Below are 27,064 nucleotides of genomic sequence, written 5' to 3' on the forward strand. Positions count from 1 at the left end.
TAATACTTCCAAGAACTGGGGACAAGGAGTTGCCACTGCTGGTAGCATCTGAACAGGCTTAAAATCTCTCCTTGCTTGCTTTTTTTCCCCCACATTTACACACGGTTTAAGAGTGTGTTATTGTTATTTATTTCAGTACTCTTTCTCTTTGCTTTGGTGCTCTTCTGACATTTGGGTTTTTCAGTCAGGCTGCTGGTCTTGCTTTTGGCTTGAGATACTGGTAGCAAATGGAGGAGAGGGCATTGACTGTAAGAAATCCTGTCTACCCATAATCAAGGCTGATCTTTTTAGTCTGGTTCACTGATATTTCCTTTAGCTTGACCAAAGCTTGTTGTATTGAAATTAAGAGCCTTATTAAATGGCCAGCTGGTGGTCAGTGAGTAACTGCTGGCTGTTTAGTGTAGTTCTATGACCCTCCTTACAATACAGTTGCTTCCTATGAGGAATGGAAGGTGAGATTTCTGGAAGACTCCGGTTGAAGTGGCAGATCAAGTAAGACCAATTGCAAGAACTGATCCTGACTGATCTCCAGCAAGCAAATCCTCTAGGATAGGCTTCAGTGAAGTGCAGGAGAGTGGAGCTTTGTACATCACTGGTAGCACAGTATGTACAGACCAACTGATGTTCCCATCAAGTTTTCCTCAGGTTAAAAAAGGAGGGAGAAATTCTGCTGGAAATAAATGCTATTGTACTGCAGTTTTATCTTGGAAACTTGGTTGGGAAATGGTGCCGAGTGCTCTGTTGCAACAACCAAAATACTTTGCCGTAAGATAGGGTATAATCTAAGTGCTCCATGGCAACGTTGCTTCCAACTATTGTCCTACAACCTTGTCATCTACTTGCGTGTCTCCTTAATGTGGAAAACATCTGTGGTGAGAACAGCAGCAGGACAATCCCTGGCAGTGACACAGCGTCCTCTGCTAACTCCATGTCAGACTTCTCGACCACTTAACAAACAAACTACTCCATTAAAAGCATAAAATAAAGAGAAATAATGAAGATTTGCCAGTGAAATTCTAACTCGTGTTCGCTCTGGTACACGCAGAGAGATGAAGAACCGAGGGCTTTGTTCATAACGTGCAGACTCCAAGAAAAGGACAAAACAAAACATGACATCTTTTTTTTTCCTGGTTTTTGTCTAGGGCCATCAGGATGGCTGCCACCTCCCAGTTTGCCAATCGGTACAAGAAGGATCTGAGTATAGAAACACTCAGAACGAAAGTTGCTCGCAGGAAGTCGATGCTTCAGAAGGAGAACAGGCACAAGTTGTTTGAAAAGGGCAGGCACTTTGGGTTGGCAGATGTCAATGTTCAGCTGTCCAAAGAGAAGGGAATAGCTCACCTAAATGAGACAAGTGAAACAGCTTCTCAAGAGAAGAGCAGTGTAAAACAGAGTGAGTAAAGATTTGTTATAAACCTTTGTTTTGATTTGATAAAAGTGTCTTAATGTTAATGTAGAACATCAACAGGAACCAAATTGTGTTCAACCTTTTAATCTGAAGAAAAGGTTTAAGGTATAAAAACCAATGACTACCAGTGCTTAATAGAACTTTATCCTCCTTGCTTTTTCAATGGCATGAATGAGGCTTTTCTCTGATCAGTCTGCAGCAGCTAAAGGAAGAATATATTTTGCCCTGAATATTCATTGGGAAGTCTCTTCAAGATGGATTTGTCATTCCAGAAGTGAAAAACCCTGGTCTAAAATCTCATCTAACATATAACTGGTATCTGTCATGTGGTTAAAGTGTGTTTAGAAATGGACAATTGTATATTTTAATTGGATATATATAATTATAAATGGATACATGCATGGTATAATTGTATTTTTTAATTGCTAATTTTTTTATGACTTCTCTTTCCTCCCTGACTCTCCTGGATTCTTATGGCTTAGGGAATTAATCTTTAAAAATGTTAACAGATTTATTTAGAAATATTTTCTCTTTCAGTTTTTTGGTAGCAGAAGATCATTGGAGGAAGGAGTGCAATGTCTATGGAATAATATAAAATATTAAATTAAAAAAAAATCTTTGTGATCTTCAATTTTTATCTTTAAGCAGTTATTAATTTTTCAGATAGACATGTAATTAAAGCTTGGTTTTACTCTTTCATATAAGTTCTGCTTCATTTATTGTCAGCCTGAGGCAGACTTCAGTATCTAAATCTAACCTAAACCTCAGCTTTCAATGACATTACAAATGTTTGAATAGGGAAACTGGTACAAATAAACTAAATAAGTGTTAACTTTAATATTAGTAGCCTTGCAGGAACAGCCTGTACAATGTAAAATGGATATGAATTCACAGTGACCCTCAGGTACAGAGGTGGGAAGGTGTGTTTGCAAGCTGAAATTTACCAGGACATCCTCTCTTAGTGGGAAGGATTAAGACAAGAGAATTAAAACTTTTAGCAAGCTGATAGATCACATGTATTTGCATAGTAAGACTTCAATTAAAACTTGCACCCACAGAGACATACAATCTCCTGCTCTCTGACTTGGTACGTTCCTCTTCTATCCTAGAATGTCTTGAAATTTTTGGACTTATTGCTGAAAGACCTCTCCAAGATTTTCTAATACATCTGTCTCCCATCTTTGCTTCAGAACAATCTACAGATGCAGCCACCAAGAGGGTTAATGAACGCAGGGAGATGCTCCAGCGCTATAAAGAGGAAAAGGAACTGAGGAAAATGAGAGAGCAAAGAGAGAAAGAAAAAAAGGGTGTGTTTAAAGTTGGGTTGTACAAACCAGCTGCTCCTGGATTCCTTCCTGTGGTACCGGAGAATCCAGTGACAGTGAAGCCAAGAGAGAAGGTAATAAGAGTAATATTAAATATCTAAATGAAGTATATGTATGAAGTGTGTTTATTAACATTTCTATTTGTATACACAGTTATGTGTATGTTATGCCAAATAAGCAGCTTGTAAATACCTTATAGAGATTTATTAAAAAAGAGCTACAAGGCTGTAATTTAGCCAATTTCCAAGCTGGAAATAGTACTGGTCATATGTTGATGTTTGTGTTTATGACTGTGTTCTCAGTTCAAAAACTAGAATGATTTGTCCACCAATGAAATAGTTATTTTAGAATGGGTAACTTGTTCCCATTGACTTTGAAAGCTTTTCAAATTATACTTTTGACCCATTCTGCACAGGCATGTTGCTTTTCACACCTAGGCCTTTTGTCCAGTCTTAAGTGATGAGGGTCAAAAGGAGGAGTATGTTAACTCTTGTTTCCTTGGGAATGTTTCCAGGCAGCTCCTGCTTTCTCAGGGAGGATTACTCGATCAAAGGCCAAGAACCAAGAAGAAAAATCTGTGATACCAGCTGCATCCAAGCACCCCACGGTTTGTTTTCTTTATAAACTTCAGTGAATATATTTAAAGAAGAGGATGCAATGATCCTTCAGCCCATAACTCAGGCTTGTTTGCTTACAAGTTGAGTGCTACCTCTAAGGAGGTTTTCCTTGTGAGAAAGACAAATTAGATCAGAAAATCTTTTAGCAAGCCAGTAGACATGCTGGTTTGAGCATTGGGCTGAACTGAGCTACAAAGATTTGTATTGAGTCTGTACAAATAGAGGGAAGTGCATATAACTTCTGGATTAATTTTTCAACACAAATTGTTGTAGTCAGCAAGGACCACAAAGATGTGTAAAGATAGTCATGAGACTGAAGTTACCTACTTTGGTTTTGGCTTGGAGAGCCAGTGCATCTCCCTTGAATGCAGAAAGTCTGTCAGGAATGCAGATCATAAAGAGATGGCTCATTCTTGACTCAAAAATCCCTCCAGTGTTGGCATATTTGTACTGTGAGTCTTGGCAGCCCCTTCTGCTGTTACTTGTATAAAACAGTAGGTGTTTTTCAGGAGTGTCACCAGCAGTAATCTGTAAAAGAAGCTATATTTTGAATCTAGCAATCTTGCCTTACAAAACTTGAATGAATTTGAAGGATTTCCAGTCATAACTTTACAAACTTTACAACTGAATTCTTGATATTTTCTGAAAAAAAAATACTTAAAACATAATGTGAACCAAGATGCAGCAGTAATTGACACCTAGTTTCACAGTGAACTGACTCTTTTTAAAATATTCTTTTTCTGACAATTTCTTTGCTGAATATTGCATGTTAACATGTCTAAAATGGGCTATTTTAGTTATCCTTAATTTCTCTCTTTGTAAAGCTCTTTGTGCCTGATTACTTGACCATTTGACCTTGAAGGGACCTTATTAATGTCTATAAATATCTGAGGGATGGTGTCAAGGAGGAGGGGCCAGTCTCTTTTCAGTGGTGCCCTGTGATAGGACAAGGGGCAATGGATGCAAACTGGAACACACAAAGTTCCACCTCAACATGAGGAAAAACGTCTTTACTGTGAGGGTGACAGAGCCCTGGCTGCCCAGAGAGGTGGTGGAGTCTCCTTCTCTGGAGACTTTCAAGACCCATCTGCACACTTTCCTGTGTGACCTGCTCTAGAGGATCCTTCTCTAACAGGGGTTTTGAACTCAATGATTTCCAGAGGTCCCTTCCAATCCCTACCATTCTGTATGATTTGTTTTACTGGCACCTAGGACAGATGAAGGAAATGAGGCTACTTCATTTCTGGAAGTCTGATGCTTCACAAAAAGCAATTTTCTCTTGTAGGTCTGTGACAAGGGGCAATGCGTGCACCCTACACGAGCAGGACGTAAACAGATGGGTACAGACAAAGCAGCTGAAAAAGGGAAAGGTATGAAAGTAGAATGATCCCTACATCTGAATCTGAAAGGTCACTGCTTTCTTGTTTTTCTGTCTCAATAATTGTGAGATGATGGGAGGAAGGTCAAATAACATCTTTGGGAGAGATCCCAAGTACATATTTGGATGTAGGGACTGAGGAGTTTTTCTGACAGCCATTCCTGTCAACTGTGACAAGGACAGCAGTTGGCAGGTTATCAACCCTGTGGCTCTAGGTGTTGCAGGTACTTGCTGCCCCTGTGGGCTAGGGAGATGGAATGCAGGATACTTAATGCCTTCCTGGTGAATGGTTATTTCCCCTGGGAAAGGGAAAAGAAAAAGGTGAGTAGGCAGAATTGCGTGACTGGCTGCCTTAGCATCTGGAGCTGTGCAGAGCTCTCTGCTTGTCTCTAAGGACAATATCACATGAAGTAGCTGCTGCTATTGCAGAAGCACAAATGACTTCACCTGGAAAGGTGAAGAACAGCTGACATAAGTAAAATATTAATTTTCCCTAGGTATTTTTGGTAGCCTGAAAAATAGCTGATTATATGAGCTGTAGATATTTTCAGCGAAGTCTGTCTGTACAGCAGATAGGTGCTCTAAATGAAACTGCTTGTGTTACTCAGCACTGGAAAAGGAAAGCATCTGGTAAAGCACATTAACATGTAATGTTGGAGACAGGAACCCAAATGTCTGCTGCATGCTAGTGTAACAGAGTAAATATGTGATTGTCTTTGGTAAATGACAGGTACGATCTTACATGTTCATATTTTACAGCAGCCTCTTCTGTGCCTGTCACTTTCTTTGTGATAATTACATACATTTCTTAAGGAAACAGCAAAAAGCCCCACCCCATACCACCCTTAAGGGAGCAGAATACTTGGGATTAGAAATCCTTCCTAATAGCTCTGTGATGTCCATGCCTTAAGTAGACAAGGCTAAGTCGTGTGGAATACTGATGTTAATGCAAGACATTCAGTAATTCAGAGTGAAATGACTCTCACATCATTAACTTAATTAAATCAGCATGCAGCAGGCCTTTATTTAAGTAAATTTCAGTAATGCCTTCAATGAATACTGAAAAGATCTATTTTCAGTGTTTGATACAACAATTAAAATGTCTTTTTTTTTTAATTATCATTCACTGGACTTGCTAATGCTTTCTGCTGAAGCAAGAATACTCAAGAATGTTTAAACATTAGTAAAAAATGTTAGGGAAGTGAATATTTGGGTAAGTATTACAGTTACTTGTTTAGTAATTTTTTCTCCCAACTTGTCCATCTGCAATTCTCTGGAAACTAGGGAAACATTAAGCCACAAATGGCTTTAACAATAACTAAGTTGGGATACTAAGTTTCAGGCAGATGTAGAAAGGGAAGGTGTGAAATGAAGAGCTTCTGTTAAATTTTTGTGTGCAGAAAAATGCTATAATTTTTTTGAGGAAATAAAAACCAGTAACAAAACACAAAGATGAAAATTATTAAGATGGGTAATACAGAGCATGGACTTGAGTTATTTTGTAACATACATCAGATGGGATTCATCTCAATTTTAAGAATGCTTTATTAGATTACATTTCAGTTCAGACCATTGAATACTTTCATATAATGACATGACTTTGTTATACAAATGATTTGCTTAAACTTCCAGTTTACAAAGAACCATGGCAAGTTATTACTCTAGAAAGTTTCATCTGTAAAATAGGGGTGGTGTTGTCTCTGGTTGCAGGGAACACTCAGAAGGGTTCCTTAAGCTTTGTACGTGGCACCTGGCACACTGGAATCTTGATGTTATTGGGTCCCGGGGGTGCTCTACAACAAAACCATCTTCAATCAAGATCCTTCAGAGCACTGCCTTGATGCCAAGGCTCAGCTGTGCTGTCCATGTTTAGCACTTTGCAGTGAACTGACAAAAAAATACCCCTGTTGATTCTGGCAAGTGAATGCAAATAGTAATTGCTAGTGCATTTTTGTGATCTCTACAAACTGTACACTTTCAACCATATTACTAGAATGCAGCTCCTTATTAAGCTTTGTAATCTCTGGAATTAACATTTCTTGCAGTGTTGCAGACTGCAGTCCAGACAAGCTCAAATGTAAGGATCACCAGAGCAGCCTCCTCTGCAGCAAGGCAGATGCTGAAGACAACAGCTACTGCTGGTAAGTGAGGCAGTGAACATAGTCCTGCTTGTGTAGCTCAAGCCTGATATGCAATTTAGAATGGTGTGATGTAAAGAGATACCATCTAGCACTAAAACCAACATATATCCTTCATATGCTGCTCTTAGACTCATTGTCAAATTATATTCTAGGACAGCTCTGTTGTCTTTAGCATCTTGCACTCTCATGTGCTGTAGAGATACAGATCAGCTTGTGCTGAACTTAGCACACTGCTTTCTGCTGTGTAACTGCCTCCTTTGAACAGATAGGCTGTATGTAAATCAGGTAAGAAAAGGACTAAATACTAGACCACTTAGACTCTCATCTGGAAGTCTTTTGCAATATTTAAATTGAGATGTTGAAACCAGAATTGGACCCTTGCCCATAAAATCCATCAGTGTGGAGCATCAGTAGCCATATGGTAACTGTGAAGTGAAAGAAGAAAACCAGAACTGGTAAAGACTTTCCAGTTTGGTGTATTGCTGTTTAAGGACACATGATTAATCTGTGATCAGGAACAGATACCTCTGGAAGAGGTGAAAGCCTGTGTTCTTCAGGTCAGAAATTTTACTCATCTGTGTTTGCCTGTCTGCTAGAAGAGATGGACATGATGGTTAACGAAGGGGAAATGTTTAGTATATGTTGTTCTTCTCAGGATATCCTTGAGAATGTTTTGCAGTGTCCCTTGTATTATACATGGCAGGAGTTAATCCTAGGCTGAAAGCATTGGTAGTTTCAATTCACAAGCAGAAATCCTTTGCCATGTAGAATTTAAAAATCTAAACTCAAATGGACTGGACACTATCTGATCAGTCTCTAAGGAAATAAGGTGCTTTTATTTTTAGTACACGACAACATCTAAAGACTAATGACTTAATCTATTTTTCTTTCTTGGTGATACATCTTTTAACAGGCTGTTAAATCCTAGGCTGGGTTTTCTTTTGAATGAATTTTTGCAATTAGGTGTCTGCCCTCTAGCCACCTCCTAGTCAAGAAACAAAACTGTCTCTCCCTGTCTCTAATGATTGGACTTTTATGGCAGTCCTTTGGTGAAAGATTGTCTTAATTAGATGCCTTTTTGACCTTTGGGAGTTTCTCTTATTCTAGGTAACCAGCCACAGAGAAAGCCAGCAAATGTAGGAAAGCAGAAGAAAGGAGTCAAACCTGGCATCACAGAGGTAGGTCATATAATATTTGAAATGGAAGAGCAGTTAAACTGATTTAAAAGCCAATAGGAGTGTAATTGTAGCTCAAATATATTTGTGTTCAAGCATAGAAGTAATAAGTTCATTAATAGGCTAGAAGCTGCATGTATAAAAAAAGGCTGCTTTGCTGCTTTATTGAGCACTTGTAAATTTTCTGCCATTCATTCCTTTTTGAAATATACTTTGGATGAATCCTTGTAATCCTGAGGTCATGATATGAGACTTCAGGAGCTAAGAAATAAATGCTTTTATAGGTTCGGAGCCATGAAAAAAATTAAGCTGGAAATGTTATTCTCTGCAAGGTAGACATACCATAATCAAAGGCAGCTATTGTGGTTCTCTGTGCCAGAGCTATAACAAAACTTAACCTCTGCACAGAGACAGCAGGATTTGAGCTCCTGGTAGCCCTCCAACCCAGGTTCCCAAACAATTTGTGTGTGTGTTCATGTGCTGTTGTGTGCAAGCACTACCAGTGGTTTTTCTCCTCCTTTGCACTCCACCTCTGTCCTCGTGTCTCCCTCACACCTCCCACCTTCACTCCTGTTTCCATAACTGCAGCTGTGGTCTGGTGTTGTCTTGAAACTGGTGCAATCACAGAAATACTGACAGGAAGAGGAACATCTTGGCTTGGAGAAGTGCCCCTTCCCAGACAGGAGTTGCTTTGTGCTGCCAGTTGGTAACTCCTGCTGTAACCTCAGTCATCTCTTTACAAGAAGTGTGTTAAAAGTTGAATTCAAGGCTTACATTCCATGCAGGGGGGTTCTAAAGTATAACAAGGTTTTCAGTGGTTTGAAATTGCATGTTTTCTTGGAAAACAATCTAAGCTCTGTTGGCTTGTTTGAGCTAACTATATAAGTACCTCAGAAATGTCCTCTGTGTGACTATCCAGTCATCTCATAGGAATGTGGATTCAACTTATTAAGTTTTTCTCTTCCTTTAATGACTAGCACCTTCTGTGGTCTTAACTGCACTTGTCTTGGGCTGCATTCCTCAACTATCAGCTTCTTGTAGCTTGTTCTTCAGCCTTTGGATTAGAGTATGTGTATAAACTCTGATTATTCAACAGGCCTAGTTGGATTTGAAGCCAGTAATTCTGCTCTTGAGGGAGCTTATCACCTCAAAGCATTGATTTCTAGCAGTGGGAGCAAGCATCTGCTGATTTTAATTGCTGTTTTGGTAGGTGAGGTGTTCTGCTCCTTTAGTCCCTTCAGTGGATTGTTGCATTCCTCATCATGAAGAACTCTCCCTGTTACTAGAATGATTCACAGGTGTCAAAACCTGTTGGGCATACTGGTAAATAATTTCTGAACTGGTGAAAGGGGCTTACCAGAAACTGTTCCTTCCTGATTCCTTTCAGTCAGTCATGTTATAATTTAGCCCATGTCTCTAGTAAAAACTTCATTGATTTAATAATGTAATGTTTGCTTTGTCTGGCTCTGCTGTTACAGGTAATTCCTTCTAAACAAGAAGTGGATGAAAATGCTCAACTGGATCCAGTGATGAAAGGCCCTGCAGCTGATTCTAAACATTCAGTGTCAGTAGAACTTCAACAGGAACAGACCTCAACAGAAAGCAAGACCAATTCTGCACCAGGGAGACCCGGAACACGTTCTTTTGCACCTCAAAACTTCGTGTTTCAGCCTTTAAGCGGATTAGCAACCTACAAAGTTACACCCATGACTCCTTCTAGGGCAAATGCATTTTTGACACCTCGTGCCTTCTGGGATTTTTCCAAGTCTCCAGTGTAAGATTCTTTCTTCTAGTGGCTTAAAGTGCAAGTGAATCTCTCTGTGATGCTACAAAGGACAAAATCTTTCTACAGAAAGGTTCCCTGTGTAACCAACTTGCGGTTTTGAAACACCTGATCATCGTGGTTGCTGTCATTGCTTAAATATGGGTTTAATGCAACAGCAAAGAAAGCAAAAGAGTCCTTAGTTCTGTCTAGGCGTTAGAAGTAGAGCAGCCCCATGTACCTGGGACTGTGCCATGTATATCTCTGCATGGATTCATTAATTTTAACAGGATTTACCTAGCACAGTGTGTGGGATTGCCTTTTAAATTGTGTGTTTCTGTGTGTTTCTGTGTATTTGGTCCTTTTATGTCAGTTTCTCACTGCATCTTAACTGTAAATGTACTTTTTTATTGTTTCCAGTAATATTCTTGAAAAATCCAGTGAGACTAAGGCACAAGAGCTTAATTTTAAAAGTCCAGTTTCACCTGCTGGTAAAGGCAGTCAAAAACAGCAAACCCCTAAAATTCTGAAAGGAGGAAAAGGTAAGAAGTTCACGTTTAGCTTATTGTCCTAATGTTTTCCATGTTCACCAGATTCCAAACAAATGCCTTTTGTATTTTTCAGCAAGCGAATCAGATGAGAAAAATTCCATTCAGAAATCAAATGAAACAACTCCTGTCTCTACAGATATAACAGCACTTGAAATGAAGTCTGATGATGTAATAGAGCAAGAGCATGATGTGCCTTATTTCAGGTTTGTATTCATTTGTTTCTTTTCCCTCTTGTCTGTTTGGAGGTTATTAACAAGAGTAAATAAACATCTTGTAAAGATTAGCTTATAGATGTTGGTGTCTGCCAGCAGTGACCTGAGCAGGCACACATTCCTGTCTTCCCTTCTGTACTGTTAGCAAAAGTAAAGAATGTCAAATTCTGGAGACTGACACCTCATCCAAAGGAACACAAGCTTGAAAACAGTAATAAAGAAATTGCATCTCAGCCAGTCAGCATACTGGAACAGGCTGATGGCTTCAAAGGCAGTGCAGCTTCTGTGAAAGTGGCCTTTGAGAACCTGAAGGGGCTCCAGGAAAGCTGGGGAGGAACCTGGGACAGGGAGGGATGGGACAAGGGGTAATGTCTTAAAACTGGAAGAGGGGAGATTCAGATTAGACATTAGGAAGAAAGAGAGGTGAGACACTGGTACAGGTTGCCCAGGGAAGTTGTGGAAGCATTATTGCTGGAAGTGTTGAAGGGCAGGTTGGATGGGGCTTGGAGCAACCTGGGCTGGTGGGAGGTGTCCCTGCCCATACAGGGGGTTGGGACTGGATAATCTTTAAGGTCCCTTCCAACCCAAATCAGCCTGAGACTCTATGAAAGTAAAAGGATACTAATAATTAACAATTATAAGTACTGACAACAGTTAGAAAAGTCTCCAAAAACTTGTTTTTTCACTTCCCCTTTAATTTTAGAAATATTCTTCAGTCTGAAACAGAGAGGCTGATGTCTCAGTGCCTCCAGTGGGATGGAAAACTTGAGCTGGACATTCCAGAGGACGGTAAGACTCAACAGGCACCAGAAGAGGTGTTATGGTAACTGAAGGGGACAGAGGGATATTCATGTGTCTGAGTGTATCTGCCAAATAGCACTGTCTACAGCACTGAGTAAAAGTTGTATTAGATGAAGCTTAGGGCTGTATCTGCCTTAAGACAAAAAGTCATACGTTATCTCCTGATAATACAACTTAGGTGTAGTACTGGCCATGACAGTGGTTGACACTTCAGTGAACAAAATACCCATCAATATAGTTTTTCTGTTGTCAGTTTTACCTGTGTTTAAATGTATGAACTTTAACCAAATTAAAATCTAACTTAGGATAAATGTCCTTTTCTGGGAAAATGAAGGCATCTCATAAATGCTTATCTCAGACTTATATAAATTATAACATTTCTTGGAAAGAAGCAAGTTTAGAGCAGTTCAGTGGACAGATGTGCTCCAACAACATTGTGTTGCAGGTCTGCAATAGATGAATGTAATTCAAACAATACATTCCAGACTCTTATTAAACTTATTAAAATCAGTTGTGAAATGATGGGTTCCTCCAAGATGAACTTTCTCTGCTGTTTTCTTGTTGCTCTCAGCTAAAGATCTAATTCGCACCACAACTGGTCAGACAAGGCTGCTCATAGCAGAAAGATTCAAACAGTTTGAAGGTCTGGTGGATAACTGTGAGTTTAAACAAGGTGAAAAAGAAACAACGTGTACAGACTTGGATGGATTTTGGGATATGGTTAATTTTCAGGTATGAACTCGCATGTTAACCTACTAGGATAAAGTTGATGGGGTTATTTACAAACTGTGGGTTGCAGCTATTTTTTTGTTTGAATGGTCAGATTCTGACTGTTTTGTGTGTAAAAAAAAAAAAACCAAAAAAAAAACCCAAGACACAACACACAAAAAAACCCCAAAAATAAAAGCAGGAATCCCAGATTGGTTTAGGTTGTATGGAATGCTAAAGCTCATCCAGTTCCAACCCCACTGCATGGGCAGGGACATATCCCACCAGACCAGGTTGCTCCAAGCCCCATCCAACCTGCCCTTTAACACTTCCAGGGATGGGGCAACCTGGGCCAGTGTCTCACCACCCTCACAGCTGTGGTGGGTGAGTAAGTACCAGCCACACAAATACTACAATTTGTAATTCATGGACCAGTTCATCTGTTGTATCTTCTTGTGGCTACGTATCTCATTTTCCTCTGGAATGAAGGCATGTAGTCAAGTCTCATTCTGGTTTGGAGTGAGGAGGACACAGTCGCAATGTCTGCCTGGACCAAAATTTGGGAGTTTTTGGAAAGTTCCAGGAGCTCACCTGAAAAGCAGGGGCTCCATGCTTCAGTAGGAGAATAATGCAGAATCTACAGTAACCCTAGAGGTGAGCTTAGGTAGTTGAAAACCTTAATCTCTTTTTCTTTGTTGATATTTGCATTGGTTTCAGAATGAAATATAATATTCTAAGTTATCAGAATGGCTCTCAACAGTATTTGTAAATTAACATTCAACAAAGGAACTTGGAACTAGTTAAATGCCCAGATGGATTTATTGTGTAGGGTTCTAGTCATAGGTCTTTAATTCCCTCCACAAAGCAAAAGGGTTTAACTGGCTTGTACATCAGAGATATTTGAGGAGAACTTTGCTAGAACCAGTAACCTGAAAGCAGAGTTTACCTGTGCTTACTGTTTCTCTGGGAGCAGCTGAAGTTTCTCCTGAGCAAGTCCACCTTTTTCTTTAGAGTAAACATGGAGTAGCAGAATTGCTGACTCTTTTCTCTTTTTGCTTTTTTTTTTTTTCCTGTTTGTGTCCTGTGAGTTTCAGGGAGGATGTAAAGGACTTCTCACTTCAGTGCTGTACAGAAATAAACCTTGTATGGCCTTCTAGCAAATGAGGGAAGTGTCTCCATGACAAAGCCTAAGGAGAACAAGGCTGTTGCATGGAATATCAGTCAGGGAGGAGGTAAAGCTGCAGAGCTAGTTTGACACCAACAGGCACAGACTGCAGCATAAAGCTGTTCAGACCAGCAATTTAAAAGAGCAAACAAGTTTGCATGGTGTGTTTCTTACATAAAGGAAGGCTCGTGCTTGGTTGGCTAAAGACCATTATGCAACATACTCTTTTGCATTCCTTAAATGCAGCCATTGTCTAAGTGCTTTATTCAGTAGAACAGGTTGCAAACCAGCTCCTTCAGTTTCAATGTCAGATCTTACTGAAAGATTCTGTACTTCTCCTACTAATCTTGAGGCAACAGAAATTATACCAGTCTTGTCATCTAATCTCATGTCACCTGTGTGAGAATGTTTGATGCTTATCATCAGCTGAGGCACCTAAATGCATGACTATGCTTACGTTTGTTACCTGACTTTATGAAACACTGTTCCATTGTAAATCTGAGAAGTCTTGCAAATGAAACCTGTATTTTTCTGGGATTTCCAATAGATAGAAGATGTGAATAAAAAGTTTGATAATCTGAAGAAGCTTCAAGACAATGACTGGCAACCATTTGATGTCCCAAGCAAAGCAATTGTCAAGGTATGAAAAGGCTCTAAAAGATGTCTTCTAAGGCATCAAGATGCATAAGTGTGTTATAGTGATACATGTATCTAAAATAACTAGTAAGGAGCTATTGCAGTAATGAATGCTCTTCTTAAATGGAGGTTCCTTCTGAGGCCCTATTCATCTGGCTCATTTACATGTTTATGTTTTAAAAATTCAGGGAAATTCTTAAGATGCACCCTTCTCCCAAGTATTAGTGGGTGTCTAATGCTAGTTGGCTCTGTTGACTGGGAAGATTAGAATTAACAACTACCTTTTTGGAGTCATGGGACTCCTTGCTAGTAAGACAAATCTATTAAATTTAGAATAGAATTTACCCTTCAGCTGTAGAACATTTCATCTGAGCCTTTGGTATGAGCACTGACTTGAATGGAGAGGAAACCACACAGGAATTTGGCAGTGACTGCCACTTCTGAGCAGTGAGTGGTGAATTATAATGGTGTCCCTGGGCAGCATTAAACTAGGAGTTCTCTAAGCACAAATGGATCTGACACTACCCAAAAGAAGCTTTAATGTTGGCAGTTTTATCTGCTCTTTGGTTTGGACTGAACATCAAGTCATATTCATGTTGTCTAATCTCCATCCAGTTCCTTGGGACTGCTCCATCATGAAAACGATAAGAAGGTTGGTAGGAAAGTCCAGGCACAGGGGACTGGAGGGAAGGCAGTCTGTGTGAGCTGCACATAAATGCCAGAACCCTACAGAGGGTACAAGAGACAAAACGTCCTTTAAAAAAGGTGGAATGCCAGGAGAGACGTCACTGGCTGACTGGTGTCTGTCCTGCCGTTACTTCATCCCCCTGCCACTAGGAGTCCCTGCATCCCACCGTTTTAAAACACGTTAGCTGGATTTGTTAGGAAAAAAGTTGTACCGAGTATTTCTGAACAGTAGATTCAATATGAACAATCCTTAATATTATCATGATGAAGTAACCTGAGAAGCTGAACGGCAGCCCAAGAGATTCTGGAGATAAATGGAGGCCTCATCTCCAGTGTGTCTCTGCATGGCCAGCAGCTGCATGGCTGCTCGTACGCAATTGCTTCTCTCTGAAGCTTCCAGATGTGACCTGAGCTTTCTTACCATTTTAGAAGAAGACTATTCCAAAGGGAGTGTCCAAACCAAAGCTGGGAGCAGCTGGAAGAGCTGCTGCCCGAAGCCGGCTTGCTGCTGTAAAAGCAGCTATGAGGAATAAAATGAAGCCTGAGGAAGGTGCTGCTTGTGCCCATCAGGAGATGCCACCAGAGGTAGAAACAGTGGTTTTTGATGCAGGATTCTTCAGAATTGAAAGCCCTGCAAAAATCTTTCCAGGTGGGTAAAACTTAATCATGATTTCTGTGACCTGAATGTACTGAAGAGAGCTTAACCAGTCTCGCTGGGGGGAGGAATCGTGCTGTTTATACTGGAAACAACTCCAGTACACAATTAATATTTCAGCTAGTGGTTAATTACATCAGGGATTCAAAGTGAAGTGTTCTAAGTGAATGTGGTGATTTGAGTGATTATGGCAGCATGAAATCTCTGCTTAGACAGGGAGGGAAAAGCAGCTGGTTCATGTTTTTCCACCATGGGTTTAACAATGAAGGTTTGATCTGAATGTTGCCAGACTTGGCTGGTGAACCCATTCATCACTGTCAGTGCATGTCTGCTTGTAAGGCAGCAACAGGTATTGTTTTGAGCTGAATCTCTTGCAGTGCTGACATCAAAGCTGCAAATAAAGTGTACCTGTAATCTGTATTCATGTTCAACAAGTTTGAAACCTAACTCCAATCCACTGTAGAAGCAGTTTAAATAGGGGGTTTTGAGCAGATGCTCAAAATACAACTTCATTCTCAGTATCCATCTTATTACAATCTATGTGAAGCCATTATTTTCAGGAATCCTTCATTCTTTGGGGGCTGTCCTGCTTCTCTCCCATTTCTAGCTCGTCAGTTGACTTTGGATTTCCGAGTTTATCTTTTTGTGCAGATCCTTTTCCTCAGCACCAGACTAGCCTTATCATGCCTCACCTCCTGAAAAGGGTTAGAGCAACACTGGTTGGTTTAAGCAACCTCTAGCAGGGAATCTGTATAAGAATCCATTCTGAATCTGTGTCTTTTTAATACTATTAAAATTATCTGATGTAAAAGTTGGAAATTAATGACAGCTCTCACCAGATGGACTTTTTAATAAGAACAGCAAGTCTCATTATTTCAAGTTCTTTGTGAAGGGATAATCATTACCAAATTGCTTAGGTAGTTTTGTAACTTATTGACCTACACTTGTCACATTTTATCCATTTCTCCTTGCAGTTTATACAAGATTTCAATATGATATTTGTATAAGATAATCCAGCAAGCAGCAAACAATAGTGCTCCCAGCTAGAATCCAACCAACCAGTTAATTTCATCTTCTAGAAACTGCTGTAGTAATGAAATGTGGAACACACTTTTTCAGGCTTGGTTTCAAAGACACCTCAAAGATCTTGCCAGCAGACTTCTGAAAAACTGACAACTTCAAGATCCTCCAGCAGAGCTTTGCTTCAGTGTGTCCCTTCTGTTCCTTGTAACCCTGAGGATACAACTGCAAAACAAACAACACCAGTGCTAAAAGGCTTCCACCCAGCACAACATTTGAATATGCACCTATTTCCCACTGGAAAAACTCCCCCACTGGAAAAACTCCCCGATTGTTTTCTTGAACCAAGGTAGACATCTTAAGGCAGCTTTTCATTTAACTTTGTTCCAATAATTTTATAGTTTGAAACAAAAGGGTTAAGATGAAAAGCCAGTGATTGTTACATTCCAATTTGGCTGTTGCAAAGCTTGCAAAGTCTTTGTCTTTTCCTTCCCTTAAGCAAATATTAAGAGCTTTGCCCAAATTAAATATAGTTGCTTGAGTAGAAGTTTGTTAGGTTTTTTACCCAGAAAATTTGGTGTAGCTGACCAGTGCCAAAAAGCAAGTGTAATTGCAGAACAAATTGTAAGATCAGTTAGTTAGTTAAAAAGGTGATTGAAAACGATTAATATGATTGAGTGAAAACATTTTGGTTTGTCTTTCAGCAATTCTGTAGTTGAAGAAGAACACTGTCCTGGCACAGCAGAGGGAGCTGGGGTAAGTCATGTGTAGTTCATTTATATGCTTTAAGTATTTGATTATTATTAGGGGAAAAAAAGAGAGCAAGTTAATTTTTTTAGCCCCAGACACTTGGATTTCACATCATTAGATGATACTGAGCTACTCAGTGAAGACCAGTGTTTTGCAATTAATCATCCTGTAGTACCTCTCATGGGATGTGGTGTATCTTAATTTTATTTGTTACTGCTTGGATCTGTGCATGACTCATTTCCCACCACCACCACTTGATATATGTGATATATATTTTAAAAAAATAACAATCTTTGTTACTAATCTGTTCTTATGCCTTTTGTTTCATCCTTTTCTGGTCAAATGACAAGTTGCTTGTTGGGCAATGTTGTGCTCTGAGGAACACTGTGGTAATCTTTAACTTCAGGATTTTCTTGAGGAAAAGTCTCATTAGAGAACATCTCCAGAATGTTTTTGGCACTTGAAGTTCAAAATCTTCTTTCATGTGCAGTCTCCTGCATTGTCCATAACACTTAGAGGTCAGATGTATGGACTTGGTTTGACATAATAGGGACATGCTGCTTTCTGTAAACTCACATCCCTTGAATGTTCTGGCTGCCTTTTCATCTTTGTGCTTTTTTGCATCAAAAGCTGACAAAATGCCTTTTATTGCAGACAAAAAGAAAAGAAGTTCTTAGTGTAACAGATGCTGCCTCATGTCCTTCTGATTTCACTGATGCTTTCCTTTTGGCTCTCTAAGAAGCAAACACAGGTTTTCCAGACATCTTACCCTCTCAGGGCACAAGAAGCAGTTAAAATTCCTCTTTTTCAGGTGCTGGAAAATTCTAACAGTGAAGTAAACATGGATGGGATGGAAGAGATGGAACTTTCTGCTGCAGAACAAGGACAAGATATTGTCATGTGCAGTCCAGAGGAGCAGACCTGTACAGAGACTAACTTTGCTCAGTCTGGAGATCAAACAGGTTTGTGTGGTATTGCTCGGGCATTGTGTTTCTTCTAAATGTTTATAGTAGTCTAAATATTACTGTTTGAAGTCACTGTCATTGTAGCTCTGTTAATCTGTGCACTCTGTGAGCAAAACCTGTAGCTGGGTGTGACTTACAGATGTGTTGCACATGAGCAAACAGTGCCCCTCAGGTTTGTTGGATGGTTTCAATCTGGTAAGTGAAGGAGAAAACTAACACAAAAGGCTTGAAGTATCATAGAATTGTGGAATGGTTTGAGTTGGAAGAGACTTTCAAGATCATCCAGTCCCACCCCCTGCATGGGCAGGGACACCTCCCACCAGCCCAGGTTGCTCCAAGCCCCATCCAACCTGCCCTTCAACACTGCCAGGGATGGGGCAGCCACAGCTTCCCTGGGCAACCTGGGCCAGGGTCTCACCCCTCTCACAGCAAAGAATTTCCTCCTAATGTCCAACCTAAAGCTCCTCTCTTTCAATTTTGATCCATTCCCCCTTGCCCTCTCACTCCTGCCCTTGTCCCAAGCCCCTCCCCAGCTTTCCTGGAGCCCCTTCAGGCACTGGAAGCTGCTCTAAGGTCTCCCTGGAGCCTTCTCTTCTCCAGGCTGAACCCCCCACCTCTCCCAGCCTGTCTCCAGAGCAGAGCTGCTCCAGCCCTGGGATCATCTCTGTGGCCTCCTCTGGACTCTCCAACAGCTCCATGTCCTCCCTGTGCTGGGGACCCCAGCCCTGGCCCCAGCCCTGCAGGGGTCTCAGCAGAGCAGAGGGGACAATCCCCTCCCTGGCCCTGCTGCCCACACTGCTGGGGATGCAGCCCAGGACACGGGTGGGTTCTGGGCTGCCAGCACATGGTGCCAGCTCATGTTGAGCTTCTTGTCCACCACGACTCCCAAGTCTTTCTCCTGTGAAGGGGTAGTTGTTGTTGGGGTTGTTTGTTTTGTTTCAGTAAATGCAGAAAACACTGCTACTGTTTCAGCTATGGCAGCATCAGACTTTTTTGAAAAAAAAATGAAATCTTTTTCTCTTTCAGATGTTTCATGTAGTGATTTGACGTCCCTTGGCAGAAATCCTTGTGATGTGGTAAGTTGACCTTCAGGTTTATTTGACTGTTACAGGATTGTTAACTTCCCTACAAAATCAGTTACTGCAGCAAGTAAAATGAACTCTAAGATCTTATCAAGGCAATTCATAGAACTGCCTGCAAATAAAAGCCACCACAAAACCTGTCACCCTGCTCACTATGATACTCCTTGTTGCCCATGAGGAGTGTAGGATCAATCAAGACATTTGTGACAGAACAATCTCTGATTCTCACCAGATTGATCCTTTAAAATATGTTTCTTGTGGATTTCCTTGTAAATATTTACCACCACAATGAACAACCTGGCCTTTCCCTTCCACTTGCTTCTTGGAGTTTTTCAGGTCTGTCCTCTTTTTCTTAATAGTTTTATCTTTGAAGTAAGATTCAACAGGGAAAAACAGGTGCATAAACTTCTTCAAATTGTGAAGAGAATTTGGAAGTACAGTTTCCTTGGTCTCATGTGTAAAGTCCTCTTTAAAATATGGAATACTGTGTGCAATGGACCCCTTATTTTGTGTCTGGAAACAAGCTTGCAAAACTTATCTTAGGAAAGTCATGTTGTTTCCAGTGTACCTGCTTTTAACTGTGGCTGTTGCCTGACAGAACTTCCTGTTGGTCTGGTGTTTGCAAAAATGTCATTAGAGCAAGGGGAAATTGCTTATTTCATGTGTCCTTGCAGTGGTATTTTGCAGAGCAGATAATTGTTCCTCAAACACTTCCTTCATACTCCTGTTTATTTTTATTTTTATTTCGTTTTAAATGGTTTGGGTTGGAAGTGACCTTGAAGACCATTTATTTCCAACCCCCCTGCCATGGGCAGCAACACCTCCCACCAGACAAGGTTGCTCCAAGCCCCATCCAACCTGCCCTTCAACACTTCCAGGGATGGGGCAGCCACAGCTTCTCTGAGCAACCTGGGCCAGGGTCTCACCACCCTCACAGCAAAGAATTTCTTCCTAAATTTCTCCTACAGCCCATGCTGGATGCTGAGCTTCCCTTCACTCCAGTCAAGAGCAAAGCCCAGAAGTTTGCAGCAGCTGAAGCTTTCACTGACCTTATTGTATTTTCTCCCCTTTCTCCCTCTGGGGAAAAATGAAGAGGGACTTGACATTCAAAATGTGTAAATTATATTAACAAAAAAGCCCCAAACAAAACAGGCTACCTAGAAGACTACCTGCCCCCTGAGCTGTGTTCTGAGTGAATGAATACCTGTATTGTTTTAGAGTGGAACTTATTAAAATGTTTTGTAATGGTTTTATATGGAGCAGTCATGATGCACAGTGCTGCACGTGCAGTGTGTGAGCAGCAGGGTGTGTGCTGGTTGTACCTGCTGGACCTCATGTTTGCCTGTTCTTACTACAACCTGAAATATCTTTATTTTTGTATAATGCATTTCTTGTCTACTTCAAGTTGTGAAACTCTTTGCCTTTAAGCTTCTCTGTCTTGACCTTAACTCACCTCATGAATTATTCTAGTAAGATGCCCATCAGACTAGCTGTTTCTGACACTAGGGCACCTTCTAGGGGGGCAGACTCAGCCTGTTGCATCCCCCCAAGCACTGTGTGTTGCTTGGTGGCTGTTGGGAGGGTGCAGCTGCACCCTTGGGCTCCAGGGTGCTGTGCATTAGCAGCTCTGCCTCATCAGCAGCTGTGGCTGGGCTTGTAACTCTTTCCTGTGGGAGTCTTCCTGGAGCTTAACCACCACATGCTTTGTAATAGCAGAAATTATCTCAGAATAAGGATTTCCAAGACAGATAAATATCTTTTCCTGGCACTGCATTAAAATAGGCATAGAGTATTGTTTCCTGTAAGGACACAGTTATCTGTTGAATATCTTAAGTACCTTCAAGCCAAACCCTGCTCCCTCTTTGCTTTTTCATGTGAAAATCTCTCAACCTCTTTCTTTGAACACTTGACTTTTCAATCACAGCCTCTTCTCTCATCCCTTTCTTTATGCATGTTCTCATCTGGACTGTAACATATTTAGGCACAAGGAGTGTGCCAGTTACTACTACTCAAATATAGGGTGTATATATATATATTAGTATCTCCAGTTGTTTTGTTTTTAACCAATACCTGGCCTGGGCTGCTTCTTGTAATACACACATTCTTCCACCGACCTTTATTTTAAAGCAAACAAAAGTGATGCAGGAGCCATTGCTGCTGAGTTGAGTTTTACCCTGCAATTTTATCCTGTACTGATTGTGCTGAAATAAAGAGAGGAAGCTCATGGCACCTGGTGTTACTGTGCTGGGACCAACTTTCTTCATTACTGAACTCCAGTTATACAGACAATTTCCAACAGGGGGCTCTTAATGACTTGCCTGCTCTCTTCAGGCTTCAACACTGTAGAATAAATAGAGGGTTAATGAGATTTCTGACATCTGACACAGATGTTTTAAGGCAGGGCAGCAGTTTGCTGGTCTATCCTACTGCACCTTCTGGAAGACATTTCACCACTGCTGGCTGTAACTGGGCACCTCTAAGGATAAATCAAAGAATCATAGAATGGTTTGAGTTCATAGTGACCTTAAATACCATCTAGTCCCAACCCCCCTGCCATGGGCAGGGACACCTCCCACCTGACCAGGTTGCTCCAAGCCCCATCCAACCTGCCCTTCAACACTGCCAGGGATGGGGCAGCCACAGCTTCTCTGAGCAACCTGGGCCAGGGTCTCACCCTCCTCACAGCAAAGAATTTCTTCCTAATGTCTCACCTAAATCTCCCCTCTTACAGTTTTTAGCCATTCCCCCTCATCCCATCCCTCCCTGCCCTTGTCCCAAGCCCCTCCCCAGCTTTCCTGGAGCCCCTTCAGGCACTGGAAGCTGCTCTAAGGTCTCCCTGGAGCCTTCTCTTCTCCAGGCTGAACACCCCAACTCTCTCAGCCTGTCTCCAGAGCAGAGCTGCTCCAGCCCTGGGATCATCTCTGTGGCCTCCTCTGGACTCTCCAACAGATCCATGTCCTCTCTGAGTTGGGGACCCCAGCCCTGCAGGGGGTCTCAGCAGAGCAGAACAGAGGGGACAATCCCCTCCCTGGCCCTGCTGCCCACACTGCTGGGGATGCAGCCCAGGACACCGGTGGTCTCTGGGCTCCAGTGCATGGTGCTGGCTCCTGCTGAGCTTCTCATCCACCATCACCCCCAAGTGCTTCTCCAGAGTTTTCAATCTATTCTCCACCCAGCCTGTATTTGTCCTGGCATTGCCCCAGCCCAGGTGCAGGACCTTGCACTTGGCCTGGTTGAACTCAATGTTATAAAAGAGGACAAGACACGTTAAAGAGATCCTTCAGAACTCCAGCAGTGGCTGTTGCACTGTTCCTGTTTTGCAGACAAGACCAGGAGAATGACTCACAGCAAGGGGAACATTTTTTTTTTTAACAAGCCTGACTCATGAGGTGAATTTGCCAATAACTCTCCCCACCCTTGCCATCAGTGTTGACTCATGCAGGAGTTATGAGGGGAGGGAAGCACGAGGCTCATGGCCCGTTTCGTGGAGTCTGTAACACTTGTGTAAATTGGATCTCCCTTGGGAGCAGGATGGGTTCAGAACACCCAGATTTGGGCCACCAAAAGGGCAGAATAGGCCTTTGAAATGAAGGAGAGGGGTGACTTTTCTAACCATGGTCTAAGGAGAGAGGTTTTGCTCTCTCCAGCTCTGAATCTCCTCCTGAAATACCTCATTCTGGTCAGGATCACAAGCTTAGGAGTTTTCCCTCTTTCCCAGTCTTTTCTAGGGGAAAACTTCATTGAAGTGACAACTCTGTAGAGTACTAGAGGAGATGGCCTGAAGTTGTGCCGGGGAGGTTTAGACTAGATATGAGGAAGAATTTATTTACTGAAAGAGTGATCAGACACTGGAATGGGCTGCCCTGGGAGGTGGTGGAGTCACCATTCCTGGAGGGATTTAAAAACCCTGTAGATGAGGCACTTCAGGACATGCTCTAGAGCGGCTTTTTGGGGGGCAGGGGTTTATGGTTGGACAGGTGACCTTAGAGGTCTTTTCCAGTCATGATGATTCTGTGGATTACACACAACCCAGCCCCTCCTCCTCCCCTGGGGGGATCTGAAGTCCTTTACTGCACTATTTTGATTCCTCTTGAAAAAGGAAGAACTGCTCTTCCTAGCAGAGCAACTGGGGCTAAAAATACGGAGTTACCAGATCGTACTTGAAGAAGATGGGGTTGAAAATCACACCCCTAGTTCCCAGGGCCAGCAGCTGTTCACCACAGGCTGCTTTCCCAAGCACTCCTCTCCATCCAAATCAAACAGCTCCTACTCTTCACCCTTCAGCAAAGGACTTCTCTGTCTCCAAGAGCTCAGATGTGTTCCACACTTGAACTCAGCATGTTGGAGGGTCTCATGTCTTTTGAGATCTGACTGAAACCAAGTTTTCCTGGTGAAAGTACGTTTTATTACCTCAAAGTGTTAAAAGTAAGAAGGCACTTGTGTGAAGAGACAGGTGAAGAGCACTCAGTTTGCACCAGCATTGACCAGGGGGGGTTCATATCATGGTGGGCATGACGCTGGTGAGGGAGATGTCCCCGGCGATGCACAGCTTGGTGATCTCCTTCAGCTGCTTCTCACGGAAGTTGTACTGCAGCAAGTGAGCATCATTGACTGCTACCTTGAAGTGATCCACTTCACAGAGGATCTGGAGCTGGAATTAAATCCCCAAAACACATTGGATGTGTGCTAGGAGGAAGTTTCAAGCCACAGACTGGCTAAAGGCTGCTGCCTGCTGGGCCCAGCCCGGTGGCATGTGGACAAGCTGGTGCAGCAACTCTCAGCTGCAAAAACATTTTTTGACCTTTGCCTTCCCCCAAGCCCTGCTGTCCTCTTCCTTCTTCGTGTTTTAGTCCACAATTCCTGTCTCCTCATGACTGTGACAGTGTTATCAAAGAGCTGGACCCTACAGTTCACACAGCAAGAGCTGCGTTTGCACCAAGTGTGGACCTGGTTGGCAGGAGACAAAGCTGATGAAGAAAGCTGGGCTGCTCACAGGGAGAATGCTTCACAGAAACCTGCCCAACCTGCTGCAGAATGACTGGAGGGTTTAATAATAAATGGGAATAACAGAAGTGGGGAGAAGTTATACCTTGGGCACCTGTGCCTGCAGGAGGGGGTAAGAAGCACAGAGAAGGTGCTGTGGGAGCTGCTGCGTTGGACAGCCAGGGAGGTGCACCAGATGACAGCCCCAAAAACACCTCTGGGAGCTGATTTTGCACAAAAGCATCAAGGTCCTTAAAACAAATCCTTTTACCCAAATCCAAATTACCCAGCCCTGACCAAACCCTCCCAGCACATGGTGCAGGTGCTGTAGGCACATTAGGACTGAATTTTGGGGCTCTTTTTGATTACCTTGAAGGGTTTTCCAGCTTCAAATGGAAACCTGGGAGCTGTCCTCTCCTCCTGTCCCCAGTTGTTGTGGAACATGGAATTACAGACGATGACTTTCCTGTTGTCTTCGTTGAAGCGGGGATTGAAGTGGAAGGCAATGTCATTCCCTTTCTTGAAATCCAGTGAAAACCTGCAAAGGAAATGATGGATTTGCTGCTTTTTGCTAAAAAAAAACCCACAACCCACAACCCTGGGCTCTGTTTTGAGCCTTGCCAGAAGTAGCAGCAAGTGGGCACAGAAAAAAAAACCCACAGACCCTGTTGGTCGGTTACGGGGCATTTACATGTTTATGTTTTGTAATATGGGTGTAATGGAAAGCAAATTCCAACTCGAACCAGCAGCACTCCATGGAAACACTCCCCACCCTCCCTCTTGGAGCTGGACACCCCCAGTACCTGTTTGGTTTGGGGTTGATGGTCCCTGTGATGGTGATGAGCAGCCGAGGAACAAGTCCTGCCTGCAGGGGCAGCTCGAAGGGGACTTTCTGGGAGACAAGAGGGATTTGGTGTTAGCAAAGGAGCATGTGACAAGCCAAATGCTTGGTGACAACACACCAGGACAGCACTGTGACACAGTGACCACCCCTGCCACCCCTCCCAGGGACAGCCAGCCCCAGGTCCCTCCCGTGGCTGAGCAAAACCTGGCAGTGAAGACAGAGAAACCCTTGTAATATGATGAAGCTGTTACCATGGGAGGAGCTGGTCCTCCCTGTTCAGGGGGAGGCCCAAATCCAGAGCCACTGGGTGGTTGTCCCGGGGCAGGATACGGTCCTGGTCCTGCTGGAGCTCCAGGGAATACTCCAGGTGCTCCTGGAAAGGGTCCTGGTCCTGCTGGTCCTCCAGGAAATACTCCAGGTGCTCCTGGAAATGGTCCCTGTCCTGCTGGTCCTCCAGGATAAGCTCCTGGTGCTCCAGGGTAGGTCCCCGGAGGGCCAGGATACACCGGGAAGGCCCCAGGAGCCGGTGGCTGGTTCCCCCAGGAGGGCCAGCCTTGGGGTTGTTGTTGCCAGTGGGCAAAGCATCCGATAACTGGGAACAGAGGGGAGAGGAGGAGGGTTAGGGGGGGGTGACATTAACCCTGGGGTCACCTTGTGTCCTCCCAACATCCGCCTTTTGTCACCAACAGCATGTGCAGAGGGCAAGAACTCAGCTGCTCCCCATTGGTAGGGGGGTGAGTGCCCAGGCTGTTTCTGGAAAACCAGTAAGTGCTGGTGGAACTGGAGTGGACTGGAGGAGCTATGGAGGTTGGCAAAGACACGTTCCCACCCACCCCCACCAAAGGTCCCCACTTCAAGGCAACAGCCACAGCCCCCACCTGTTGTTTTCAAGAAATCTGTACTTACTGAGAACCCGTCCGACATTTTTCCTGAAACAAAAAGACAAAGAGACACTTGAGTCATTTTTAACCCACACCAGGGAAAGCCAGGGAATGTTGGGGAGAGCTGCAGTTCCAAGGGGCTGGAACTTGGGAAGTCCCCATTGCATACCTGGAGGCAGAGCCAACAGCTCCAGCCACCTCCCTGCCCTGGCTGAGGGGATGGAAAATGTCACCTTCCTGCCCTGGCTGTGTGTGGGGGACACATACACCAACATCTGCCTGCCCTGGTCATGGGGGGACACACCAACATCCCCTGCCCTGGTCATGGGAGGACACACCAACATCCCCCTGGCCTGGTCGTGGGGGACAGAGCCACCTCCCTGCCCTGGCTGGGATGAGTAACATGGTGTCAGTGCCCACCCGTGTCACGGGGGAGGTTTTGTCCCACACACCAGCCACAGTTCCTCACTTCCCCATCCCCCAGGCACCAACCCAGAGATTATTCCCACTTTAAAAACCCCAAATCAAATCCTGGAGGGGGTGAGGAGGGCAGAGCAGCAAACATCAGGTTGGGGGGGGGGGGTGTTACAAAACCAGCACAGCACGTTGAGGGGACACGCAGCCACCCCACGAGACATGGGACAGACACTTGTGACAGGCCTGGAAAGGGGTGTGAGGAGGGTGGTGAAGGTCCCCTCTGTCCCCCCTCTCCCATCTCTGCTTGTCCCTCGCTGGATAAAAGCTGCTTTAAAGGCTTTTTGAGTCCACACCGAGTCCTTGTGCTGCGGTGGGGCCAGAGGCAGCGCTGCCTGCGGGCAGGAAGAGCCTCTGGATTCCTCCCGTCAAAGGGAACATTCACACACCGGGAGGTGGGGAAAAGGGAAAAAAAAATGAAAAAAGGGAGAGGCAGAAACAGGGAAAGGAAAATTCCAAATTGAAAACAGAGAAGGAAAAGAAATGCTCTTGGGAAGAACAAGGCACGTGCACAGTGGTCAGGGCAGATCCTGCCTCGGGAAAAACCAAAGCCCCCGAGTTTTTACAGCCAACAAATAACCCCTTTCCCTCAAACCTTCCTCCTCCCGGGCCCGCCTGGGTTTTAAGCCACAGAAGCCCCGACTGTTTGCACAGCCCGTATCTCACAAAGCTTTTCTTTCCCTTCCGGCTTTGTCTGGGTGTTCTGAAACCCGTGTTTCTGGAGGGTGAAGCCACGGGTGGGCACAGCTCCTGCCAACCCCCCCGGGCTGCATCCAGCCGGGTCAGGGCTGGTGGAGCCACAGGCTGCTGGTGGATTGTCCTGCTCCAGCCCGGGGGCACAGCT

The 27,064-nt window shown here is 43.3% G+C and overlaps 2 protein-coding genes across 2 annotated transcripts; one reads left to right on the top strand and one right to left on the bottom strand.

Moving 5' to 3' along the window:
- Positions 1-1,152: 1,152 nt before the first annotated feature.
- On the top strand, positions 1,153-20,129 carry DLGAP5 (discs, large (Drosophila) homolog-associated protein 5). Its single transcript, XM_009996451.1, has 18 exons — positions 1,153-1,393; positions 2,599-2,807; positions 3,248-3,340; positions 4,636-4,720; positions 6,774-6,869; positions 7,977-8,047; positions 9,523-9,818; positions 10,227-10,355; positions 10,435-10,560; positions 11,273-11,358; positions 11,942-12,102; positions 13,791-13,883; positions 14,996-15,215; positions 16,341-16,590; positions 16,946-16,997; positions 17,803-17,953; positions 18,983-19,032; positions 20,007-20,129. Exons 1-18 carry the CDS (start codon positions 1,153-1,155, stop codon positions 20,127-20,129), a joined length of 2,532 nt encoding a protein of 843 aa, XP_009994753.1.
- A 3,404-nt stretch (positions 20,130-23,533) lies between these two features.
- Positions 23,534-25,789, bottom strand: LGALS3 (lectin, galactoside-binding, soluble, 3). Its single transcript, XM_009996453.1, is given in 6 exon segments — positions 23,534-23,689; positions 24,391-24,559; positions 24,825-24,913; positions 25,117-25,430; positions 25,433-25,457; positions 25,772-25,789. Coding segments are annotated over 6 exon segments (771 nt in total).
- Between the last annotated feature and the right edge of the window lie 1,275 nt (positions 25,790-27,064).

Source organism: Chaetura pelagica, unplaced genomic scaffold (genome assembly GCF_000747805.2).
Source record: "Chaetura pelagica isolate M959 unplaced genomic scaffold, ChaPel_1.0 scaffold274, whole genome shotgun sequence".
Lineage (NCBI taxonomy): Eukaryota > Metazoa > Chordata > Aves > Apodiformes > Apodidae > Chaetura > Chaetura pelagica.